Source organism: Azolla caroliniana, unplaced genomic scaffold, assembly GCF_043228905.1.
Source record: "Azolla caroliniana isolate FFs.n. ecotype wild unplaced genomic scaffold, voAzoCaro1.0.p SCAF_13, whole genome shotgun sequence".
In the NCBI taxonomy this organism is placed as follows: domain Eukaryota; kingdom Viridiplantae; phylum Streptophyta; class Polypodiopsida; order Salviniales; family Salviniaceae; genus Azolla; species Azolla caroliniana.
The window spans coordinates 19,379,483-19,391,688 of NW_028230448.1; the positions used below are offsets into that span (position 1 = coordinate 19,379,483).

The 12,206-nt window shown below is 36.0% G+C and overlaps 1 protein-coding gene across 1 annotated transcript in view; it reads right to left on the bottom strand.

Annotated features, from left to right (window-relative positions):
- The window catches only part of LOC147856550 (uncharacterized), a 44,581-nt gene extending 35,210 nt beyond the window's left edge, over positions 1-9,371 (bottom strand). The window contains exons 1-11 of the mRNA XM_087329084.1: positions 9,195-9,371; positions 6,633-6,735; positions 6,331-6,465; positions 6,048-6,245; positions 5,694-5,960; positions 4,657-4,821; positions 4,326-4,580; positions 3,526-3,809; positions 3,024-3,252; positions 2,385-2,609; positions 2,152-2,294 (exon numbers count right to left, since the gene is read on the bottom strand). Of these exons, the coding sequence (XP_087185210.1) occupies positions 2,152-2,294; positions 2,385-2,609; positions 3,024-3,252; positions 3,526-3,809; positions 4,326-4,580; positions 4,657-4,821; positions 5,694-5,960; positions 6,048-6,245; positions 6,331-6,465; positions 6,633-6,735; positions 9,195-9,232 (2,042 nt within the window). The 5' untranslated portion in view covers positions 9,233-9,371. The remainder of the gene's footprint in view (positions 1-2,151; positions 2,295-2,384; positions 2,610-3,023; positions 3,253-3,525; positions 3,810-4,325; positions 4,581-4,656; positions 4,822-5,693; positions 5,961-6,047; positions 6,246-6,330; positions 6,466-6,632; positions 6,736-9,194) is intronic.
- Between the last annotated feature and the right edge of the window lie 2,835 nt (positions 9,372-12,206).

Consider the following 12,206-nt stretch of genomic DNA (forward strand, 5'->3'; position numbering starts at 1 on the left):
AGTTGTTGAAGGGCAACAATACAACCACAAGGTCATTAACAGAGGACAAACACAACTTTCTTTAGCCACATCATTCCTCATGCTACAAGTCAATCAAGGACTACACAACTGAATTTTCGACCACGACACTCAGAAGGGGTTACAATAGAACAGGCATAACAATATGCCACGGACATATACCACAACCATCTGGACCATGACCTCATCATCTGTGTCACCGAAAATAAAGGTCATTACCACCCGGCACCTAAGGTACTTCCCTGACTTCAGAGATCTCACATCTTGGGGCAGCCATATTGGAGAATTTTCAAAGGAAAAAGTTTCAGTCTAAGTTTAGAATCTTAAGTTCTTAGATACATAGATTCTTTAGTACTATGGTGCAAAGTGTCGTAGGTCTGCTAACGTTTTTTTTTGCTTGCCGAAAGCATACAAGAAAAGCCAGGTATATATGGGAACCGACTCCTTTTTTTGTTGTATTATTTTGATTTGTTGCTCTCAAAGATGAGAAAATATTGTAAGATATAATCTCTTGTTTGGTCTTATAGGCCATTTTGGCCTCTTCAAAGACATTACAATAGCTTCATGTTAATATCTTTTAAGAGGAAGAAGAAGAGATCATGTTTGGCTAAATTTGAAGAATATTTGTATCAGTTGTTCCTAGGACAAGAAAGTAGAAGAGCATGGACAATGTGTAAAGTTTAAGAGCATGGAAAATATATAATGAGAAGCAACCTATCACACAATTGACATCACCTCAGGTGTGGTATGAATATGCAGAAGTACTATATGATATCCCCAGGCATCCCCCATTCACATGGTTCATGGCCACGTGAATTCACCTTTTTATTCCCAAAATGTAAGAAATGCCATTGACTGGTTAATACTTGGGAAGGCCCAAGATCATGATGGATTGGTAGTGAGTACTTTATCGATCCCGAAGACACTTTGTTCCTGTTGCTAACACACCTCTTTCAATAGAGCTATATGTGAATGTTTCCCTGCTCGCTAAATAAAACACATCATTGTTCCGGTCTTCAAGAGCAGAGATCACATGATGCCAAGCAATTATAGGATAATCATGATTGGTCGTTACTTGGCTAAACTACATAGTTCGATCCTAGATTCAGAATTGAGTGTATGGGCAGAAAGAAAGAAAGATGAATACCTTTGACGAGGCCAAAATGGCCTATAAAGACCAAACAAGAGATTACATCTTAAGTGTTGTCTCGTCTTTGAGAACAAAACAAAATAAATAACAGTCGTTCAGCTGCGCAGGCAGGCTTTCAAATGGAATTCACCACTTCGAATCACATATTGACCCTCAGAGCCTGTATTGCGGAGGGCAATGCCCATAAAAAGAGGATTTGTTGCTTCTTTGTGGATTTCTGAAAAGACTTCGACATTGTACTGTGAGCCCTTGGAGTCCCTCTAGATATGCAATGGGAATCTATGCTGTATATGAATCCGTTTTAGAAAAAGTGCAGCAGTCCCTCAATGGGTTATCGGAGTCTGTGGCTAGCACAATTGGAGTAAATCAAGGATGCATACTATCACCCAAATCTCAGAAAATAACTCTGAGAATGCAAACCCTTGTCCCAAACAAGTCTTAGATTACAATAATTTCATATTCGTGATTGGGCTTTCATGTATATCTCTGTTCTTTCTCTTCAAAAACTAGATTCCCCCAAATGTGCCAAAAACCAGATTCCCTTGTCATCGACAAATAAAAGCCATTATCTCCCACCATCGTAGGTGCTTCCCTTGCTTTGGAGACATTTCCATTTTGGATCGACCTATGCTAGAGATCTTTCGAAGACAAAAACTACAATATACCTAACTTGAGGATCTCACATGTGCCAAAAACCAGATTCCCTCTTTTCTTTTCTTTTCATGTTATTTACTTTTATATTTACTGTGTAATATTTATTTTATTTTGATTTGTTCTCAAAGACGAGACAACACTTAAGATGTAATCTCTTATTTGGTCTTATAGGCCATTTTGGCCTCTTAAAAGACGTTAATATATCTTTCTTTCTTTCTTTCTTCAACCTAGTGTGGGTTGCCAAAATGAGATTTGTGATATCATCCTAATTTTCTTATGTATTAAACTGGGCGACTTGTGGTGATAAATATACAGAATTTAAACTTTACCGCAGCTGACTTATCCATTCAAAATCAGTCTCATCGGAAATGTTGGCATCTGCCAAATTTTTCACCACATCACGTGCATGAACATCTATCACAATGAGTGCTCCAATTGTCTTCCTTTCAAGGCTAGTAAGCTTTCCTCTCACCTAAGAACATTTTTACCAACATAATTTAGCAGGCAGGCTAAAAATATATAGAACAACTCCCAAAAAATGACAGTTTTTTATTAATATGACCTTGTTAACAATACATTGAAGTTGTTGATTTAGTTTCTGCTGATAAGACTGCAAAGTTCCCTTCTGTATGCTATCAGCCACTTCCATGGTCCAATACATTTGAGAACTGCACAAAACTACTTGGCCTGGCCAAGATAAGATCCATTCTACTCGGTCATGTCCTAAGTAAGCCTCATATGAGCGTAACGTTACGTCTTTCAAGCTTTCTCTCATAGCATCTTCAACCTAATCAACATCAGTTTTACCTTAGATAACAGACTTTATTCCAGAACAGAAATCTCCCTAAAATTTAATGTGGAAGCACAACAGCATTAAAATAAATGATTACAGGCAAATAATTATATCCATATGCATATTTGTGCTATGTATATGCAATAACATACTTTCATCCACGCAAATAGATTGACAGCGGATTATTGAACCAAAATCCAGGTATTGCTCTTTCTAGATATGAAGAGTTTAAAAATCAAACAGCTGTAGAATTTCTGACAGATCTAAAATATTTCTAGGTAATTAAATATATAAAAATAATAAGTCTACTGTTATGCATATATTTTCATGAGTACCAGAAACAGATCTTTCATTTACAGTTTCAGATGCAACTTTATAAAGAAATGAGTATCCTAGAATGAGAGTTGCCTGGATGAGCCATTTCTCAACTGCCCCTTGTGCATCTTTGGGATTGAAAACTTTTATAAATTCTACTTTTTCCCCTTCCTCGCTAAACATGGCACTGATATCAAGGTTATCTTCAAACTGGAGCCGATGAATCCCTTCAAATATCTTCTTGCAGAAAGGTTGGACACGCAAAGGATCTTTGGTTTCAGCCAATATTTCGAGTAACTCATCATTAGACAGAAAGTAGAATCTGTATATATATAAATAATAATAAAACACAAAATAAAGTTAGACGCTTTAGCACTGTAATCTGTTTTACCTTTAAGTACAGTGAAAGGACTGTCCAAATTTTCAAGAGCCAGTATATCATATATAATTTATGTCTTTAACACAAATTATGGAGCTTCACAAAGTTATTCCATGAAAATCTGACAGTACATTGCAGATACACTTCAGAGCCCTAGTGCTATATTTCCTCGTTTATTTTATGCAGGAGAAATATGTTCTTATGGTTGACGCAAACCTAGGAAAAGCCAGTCGCTTAGTCTCAAGATAATCATTGAGACCTTTCTGAACCATATCGAGCTGTTTATTAGCTTCCTTCAGGCTCTTCAATAGATCCTCATCAGTTCCAACAACAAGTACTTCTGGATTTTTCATCAATTTCTCAATAATCTTTCTCCAAGATGTGTCAACAGCTTTAAACCGACGGCCTTCTGTAGGCATCTGCTGCATAATATCTTCTGAACCAAAAATAGGCTCAAGATAGAGCCATTGCTGTTGGCAATTTATCCACTCGTCAAGAACCTGTGGGTGACAGAAACAAAATACTGTTACACTGAGTACTTGTTAATTGTACTACCATACAAAACCATCTATTATTGTAACAAATATGTTACTAGGTTAGAAAACTCATTACACTGTGAGAAAACATTTATTCCAGACATATAGCTCAGTGCTAAATTAATGTGTCGGTGCCAATTAAGGACATATCAAAAAGAAACTACCAAAATCCTTTATGGTTCATTATTGACATAATAGGATTGGAAGCTGCAGTGACAAACAGTTTTAGAAATGATTTACAGACCTTATTTCTGTAATACACACACACACACACATATATATATTAGTAACAATAAGCTTTATGCTGAATTGAACAGCATTTTCTAAACAATCCAGGATAATATTGCATACAACATGTCATCAATTTAATCTTTAAACGATGATACCTGTATGAAGTTTCAGTACTATCAAGGCATTTCATTTTCTTTTCAGATAAGCATGGGTGATTCATATTTGGACTGAAATGGTTCAAAACTGTACCTCTTGCACAAAATTCAGTTTTGACAACCAAAGCTTTACACGATCCTCAAATGGAGCAATATAAGGGGATGCCTGCATTGATTGTGTTTTGGCTATATGGTCTTCCAAAAGTGTTTGTAGATCATCTAGACCCCGCAAAATAGCAATACCAGTGTCCCTATACATGACATAATCAAACTTAACACCAACCCAATCTCCCTGCATCTTATCAAGGGCAATTTCCACTGAATACTCTTTGCTGGCAAACTCGCTAACCTGTAAAACAAAGAGTCTAATTCATGAGAAAAGTGATAAATTCATAAATCGATACAATGAGAAACTCAAAGTCTACCTCATCAATGATTGGCAAGAAAGATGGAAGGTTGAGCTGTAGTGCAGTACTTAGAGTGAAACCAGCATGTGGAGAAAGTTCAAAGCCAAGACGATCACTTATCTTTTTCCAATGTCTATCTCTCATTCCTGGATTTCGCAGTGAAGAGATCATAGGGATGTTTACCTGACAGAATAAAATTTTCAAGGTTTAGACTGATTCACATATACCAACATTTAAATGAAATTAATTGAGGAGAACGTTTTAAATAGAACTGCATTTGAGACTGTTAAATGAGAGAATTCTGTCATAAAGTGCACAGAAAATATTTTCCTCATTTATATAGTTCACACCCTCTGGGATTTGATGGAGCTTCATAAGCTTGGAATATATTGAAACATAATATGTTCTAATAAGACCAATCTAGTTTTCAATTTTAAAATCTTTGAAACGGAAAGGCATGCTCATACAAGCAAGCAAGCTTACAGTATCTTGAAAAATAATCCATATTAAGATCAAGCATTCAGAGTACATGGAATGTTGAGAAACTTGGATTTCAATGTTTTAAAGTAAGGACAAATAGATGTGAATATGGCATAAATTAGTCATTTGTAAACCAGCACGTATATATTTGTTTTGCCATATTATGCTTGTTATAGTTAAAAAACCAGTCAACTATGCTTCCATGTACTAAATCCTAGATGTGTGTGTGTGTGTGTGTGTGTGTGTGTGTAGATAGATATATAGATATATATATTAACGTCTTTTAAGAGGCCAAAATGGCCTATAAGACCAAACAAGAGATTACATCTTCCACTAGAGAAAATTTATACTACATTTTCAACTGTGTTTCCTAAAAAAACAAAGCAAAAACTATGGTAATAGGGGAACTGAATTTCTAAAAACCAAAACCTATTGTTATAACCTTACAAAGAACACAGCCTTAATGGAGCATCAATTCCAATTCTCTTTTTTTTTAGCTCAGGTTGCGTGTATCTTCTCTTCAATATGCTCAGTTTAAACTTTATACATAAGCAATCAATAGTATTTTATTCAACCTGAAATTTTTCAATTCTTTTTTTTAAGTCCTCTGCAACAATTTTGCTCTCTCCTATTGTTAGTTTTGTACATTTTGCTGTACTCCGAAACCATTTGTCAACATTGGAAACTACTTCATCTGCATTTATGAGATTGAATGGCCCATCCATCCATTGTGGAAGAGAATGCATAAAATCACCACAGACATGCCAAAGAATGCCATATTGCTCAAATTCTTTTCCGATTAAGTCAATCTGAGGATACTCCGTAAGCATAAGTCCTAATATCTGTTAATATTCAAAATGTTTAGGAAATCTCTCAAACCCATAACCTCTCCTGTGGAAAATTATAATAGCCATATAGCAGGAGGAAACCTGCTCTCTGTTATTATAGAGATCTCCCAATGTAGTGTATTTCTGAAGCTTCTCTTCCATCTCCAATACGTTAGCTAGCCTTTCTTCAAAAGAATCAATGTCCCCTAGCTTCATAAATTCACGGATCTCTTCGGCGAGTACTTTGATATCCCCTTTAAGCTTAAGTTGATCCATCGCGAGTTCAGTGGTAAACTTTGTCTGCAAAAAAGTTTGAAGGCCACAGTTTGACATCTGCAAATGAGAGACTATAATTATCTCTAGGTGGCAGGAAGAATTTGCACACCTTGGCTTGTGCAAGTCTGGTTTCGCATTCTTCCAAGGAAAATCCTATCTTTTGGGGCCAACCAAAAGTAACCCAAAAGGCATCCATATCTTGATCTGGTATACTATAACATTGCCGATTGAGCATTGCCCAGACCTAAGAATCACAATGTCAACGTAATACACTTAGTATCAAATTGTTCATCAGGATCTCCTACAGAAAAATGTACTTTATTACAATTCCTTCTTTAAACATGACATGTTTACATTCAGATCTTTTACATGTTTTATAAGAATTGATAGTATGTCTACACACCACCAAACCTTAGCAGATTGATTAATTTCCTCTTGCAACTGAACAAGATGTTTCTTTGTAGATACAACAAATTTCCTCAACTCATCAAGTTCCTCTGGGTTCCCAGAAATGCTGTTTTAAAACAAAATAAAAGGATTCAAATTTACTTATTTCCTTGCAGATAATTCAATCTTCGACAATCTTATTTATAAGATGTTGAATCATACAAGTTCATAACATGTGAACACCAGAATCCTTATCTGAACTTTGATACAACAACCAAAGGAAAAAAACAACGAGAACAAACAACACTGCATTGAGAATTAATAACTTGCATTGTAGACCTTCTTATCATGGGCTGCTTGACTTATGTTGAGACTATGACAGTGTAGCTATGGCTCTTGTTAGCTAAGCGTGCGATTCTCACAGGACCCAAGGTATGGCAGTCTGCTATGGGATTTGTCAGCACCTGATTTGAAGGTATTTTGGTCAATTTGTGAGCTGAAAACACCCATTCCACTGCTTTCCATATCCATTTTCAGCCTATCTTTATGCCAAAATGACTTCTCCCAATCCTTTTCTACAATTGTTGCCCAAACTATGGTCAAATCAAGAGATGAGAACCTTTCGATAGAGTTGTACACATTGGCATACAACCAAGACGAACCGCACTGTGTAGAAATGACCTATTTTTTCCTGACATTACAATGCTTCCTTCATTTCGGAGACCTCTCCATCTTGGATAAACCCATGTTAGAGATTTTTCAAAGGCAGAAATTTCAGTCCAATTAAGCTCAAAATCTTAAGTTCTTAGCTAATGTTATTTGAAAAGGCATTCTGAACCTACTCTCAAATCTCCTGGGGTTGATAACTCTGATGTGCTAAGCACCATCACCCTGGGTTCTAGTAGTCTCTAAAATGGTCTCCAGTAAAGATCCAAAACATGTTATCATCATTGCCTACATGAACCCAAAGCGCACAGCTTGTGGTCCTACTATTTTTTCTATATTTTGGGTGTTGATATAAGAAAAAATAATTGATATTCATAAGTTCATTGAAAGAAATAATAAGAAAATCCGCACAGTTGCCAATTAATAGCTCCTCTTACGTATTCAATCTAGATTCTATTTCAGTGTATTTCTCGCATAGAACTTTATTTTTGGCTGTTGTTGAATCCATGATTTGGAGCGATAAACTATTGGCTATCTTCATGGCTTTTAGATATAGCTCTTCCGCAAGACTTGAGCACTCAACCAAAAACAAACCAAATATGACTTCACCGTGAGAATTACGCTTTGCATTGTCAGCAACCTGGTGGATCGAGTACAGGCATCAATATTTCATTCAATATAGAAGAAATCCTATATTCCATGCATAATCTATAATACAGACTAATGAACTTTATCACTAAGGAGCTATGACTTACACAAATTATTTTTTATGCAGTAATGCTACCTCCAGAATTCTTTACTTCATATTTGAGTTGGTCAGACATGGTTCATGCTATAAAACCTATGACTAATAAAGATCCATGGTTTGACACCCTACATTGTACATAGATTCTCATGAATGTATATGGAACCTGCCACTAGACCAAAGAAATGAAAGAAATGTAATGTTGACGTCTTCAAAAAGCTAAATGGAGCTATAAGACGAAAAGCATTAAGAAGAGTGTCAAATATAGGCCCCCAAACCTGCACACAATAAAGAAATGTATGGGTAACAAGAGTGTCAAACAGCCACAACTTAATGCATGGATCTTGGAAGCCTCTGAGCCCTTCCTCTCTAGTGAGGACTAGGAAGATTCTTTTCAATATGTTTTCTCAGAATTCAAGTTCAGTCCATTTTTTACCAAGAATTTTTTATCAAACACCTCCAACGTTATATTATGACACACCCATGGCATAGGAGAATCCAAGACTTCCCAGATTACATGATAGTTACAAACTTACATGTATAACCATTGTAGACCTAAACTTTCTATCATCCTTTATTAAAGGATTTATGACCACATTAGGCATCTGTAAGGAATGTTCTGGGCATTTGATACACGCTCTAGGAGCACGAGAGTGATGTATTTACTAATGTTTCTCCAAAAATTTAAAACATTCCCATCTTTTCTTCTTTTGTTCCTTTTACCTCTTTAACTGTCCCTGATATGAATGATTTACCACAAAAAACGTTTTTCAATTTCAAACAGAGGTCTCACTTCTAGATATTTTGAAATAGCTTCTTCATATTCTTCAATAGCATGGTTTTCATTTTTCCAATTTTCCAAGAAAAGTTCATTATCAATTGCTGCAAGGTCTGAAAATTTCATATATCCATCTTGAAGCTTCTTCGGACGCACAAAATTCTCCTCTAAAATGTCCTGAAAGAAGTTGAGTGTGTGAGTGTCTAGGTTTCTTTCTAGATGCATAGAGATAAAATTATGGTTGTCTTGACCCTAGCCCCATCTACAGCTAATGTTGAAAGATTTGTTGAGCTTTAAGTTAATTGTATATAAATATATATGCAGACATACATATCAAACAGCGGCTGATATGTTTTCTCATAAAAGAAGGGCTAACACTGGAACAGGAAGCACATACCTGAATGGTTTTGCGAACTGTAATGAATCTAATGTCATCCCTATCTAATGATTTCATCTCTTTGAATTGATAGATTGTGGATATGGTTGTCACTCTTGATTGTAGATCCTCAATCCCTTTTACTGAAGAAAGGATGGAGTCAAGTAGGAGGAGCACTGTGCTCTCAATCAAAGACAAGGACGGGTCAAAGATGAAGTGACCTCCTTCAACTTTTAGCTTAACGTTAAACATTGGCATGAGATGTAAAGTTTCTGTGTCAGTGATGTGCAATGTGCTAGCAGATCTGCTGCTGTCCTCGTTAGAGCTCTCAGAATATTCTTCACGATCTAGATTATGGCTTGGTTGAATTGTTGAGTATTGCTCCCACAGATTCTTATACATATCCATTGACTGCACCAGCACATCAAGGAGCTGTTGTGTCATGGTAAGTGATAAACGGCGCACAAACCCTCTTAGTTTTTCCAGAGAAGTACCACATAACTGAGTTGTTGGAGGTGCAAGCTCATCGATCATTGCTACAACCCTAGGAATCCAGCTGTTGTCAAAATTACACAGTATTAGTGAAACGGAATCAGATTCCGGAGGATAAATCAAGTACAACAAGGTGATTTTAAACAAGTGATAAATAGCATGCACTATCTTGCTATCTATCTTTATTAGCAATCGTTGATGGTGTCATTTTTATCAGATACTCAGCACAAAGTTGTCAATAGCTATATATTTACACATGCATATGAATACACTTTACCACAGTTACATTGATACAGACAATGTTAACAATGGATAAACACCGTTAACACAGAGTTTTAGGTTAGGGTTTGTCCACCAGAAGGAGGTGAAGGTTAGCCATAGCCCGCATTATTATTAGCATGGTACCCTTAAGAGGCATATACCTAGTTAAATTTTACCATAATTCTTAGTATTTCTTTGAATCCATTGATCAGGAATGAGCCATTTCACACCTCTTCCCTACACCCATAAGATCAATGTGCTCTAGAGTTTCTGCTCCTTGACGTTTTCCTCGAGGATGGTACAATAGTAAAGGGTTTTGGGGACAGAACTTTAGAAGCTTGACATGGGTACATGCATATGGTGGTTATATGGATGTTAAACATCTAAGGCCTCTTTCAACATTTTAAGTTTGTTTTCTAATCTAAGACCTTAATTTTGAGAAGAGGGGGATAACATTATTAAAGAGGAAATATATATTAACATCTTTTAAGACTCCAAAATGGCCTATAAGACCAAACAAGGGATTAGATCTTAAAATGTTGTCTCATCTTTGAGAACAGCAAACCAACATAAATGTAACAAGTAAAAAAGCAAATAGAAATAGAATTAAGATGTAACAAAAGAATCTCATCATCTATACTTGTAAGATTCTCAAGTCAGATATATTTTACTTTTTGTCTTCGAAATATCTCTAGCATTGGTCAATCCAAAATGGAAAGGTCTCCGAATGGAGGGAAGCACCTACAATGCCAGGCCATAATCTGTCGTTGACAAGGGTGGTGAGATCATGGTCCATGAGGCCAGGGCCTACGTGCACAAGAAATTGCTATTGCCCAATATATTGTACACCTTTGCAATGTCCTAGTTGGGAGCCCATTTGTATAGCCCTTGATTGACTTGTAGCATGAGTAGGAGTGATGGGGCCACAGAAAGCTGTGATTGTTCTTTGTTGATAAGCTTATGGCTTTGTTATTGTCCATCAACAACTTCTCCTTGTGTCTCCTCATTTTTCATTACCTTGTGAAGTGGGCCAAAGCCTTACTTCATAGAAAACTGTACAATGACAGAAAGCATTTTTGGGATCAGAAAGAAAGTTATATTAACATCTTTTGAGAGGCCAAAGTAGCCTGTAAACCCAAACAAGAGACTACATCAGAAAATGCTATCTATCTTGTCTTTGAGCACAACAAACCAAAATATATATAGCTAAATTAAATGGAACTGCCTAAGGCACCAGCGAATCTCATGAGCTAAGCATTGAGAGATCAACAAAGGGATTAAGAAGCAATTATATGAACATTAGTTCTCTTCTTGATTGGAAATGTAAATTGATGTCATCGTTTCTATCATTGTTGTTGAATACTTTGCAGAAAATATGTGTAGAATACGTATGTTAAGTATTCTAAAAGTATCCTAACTTTTTTTTAATACTTAGAATAAATATTCTACAGATAAATTACGTTAATTATGCAGAATAAGTGGAGAATTCTTCAAATACACGTAAAATGAAGAGGATTTTTATTGAGCTTCTTGTATGAGATCTACTCCTATGGGAGAGATCAACCAGGGGGTAGATCACATACCCTGATACTAAATTCAATCCTTGTGGATCTTTTGTTCCATGATAGAAACTTCTTCTACCAAAAAAGGGGTATTTGGAGGTGATTGGCATTCATATGCAACACACTAACACTATACATTTCCACTGAAATTTTACTTTGAAGAACAGCAGATTTAGAACTCGTCGTAAACAATCAAGTAACCATTTGAATTTTAAATCGTGTGTTTGCTTCATATAGGAAAAACAAATCATACTCATTTCGGAAGTTGTCTGCCATCTCTCGTAGGTAATCTTCTTGAATTGATCTGAAATCTTCCAACTTCAGAGGTCGTTGCAGTGTGAATAATAAAGGATTAAATAGGAAAACATCAGTTACATCCATCTCCTTATGAAAACGCAATAATGCCAGTAGAAAAGCTTCCTCTGCCACACACAAATTCTTTGAAATGGTTTCCTTCAGAGATTGCATTGCATTCTCAACGCCAAACTCAATGGGGACACATCCTTGACTGAAGTTTGAACTCAAAAAACATCATAACTTAAGACATACATTATCATAATGATAAAGTAGACACATTCCACATTGCGTATTTCCAAATGAAAAAATTATTGCAAGGTAATCTTAATAAATGCACATGAGCTTTTACAAGGCATAACCTAGTGCGCAATGAAGTAGAATGATGAAAGGAAATTATTTTCAGCACTCATATTCCAATAAT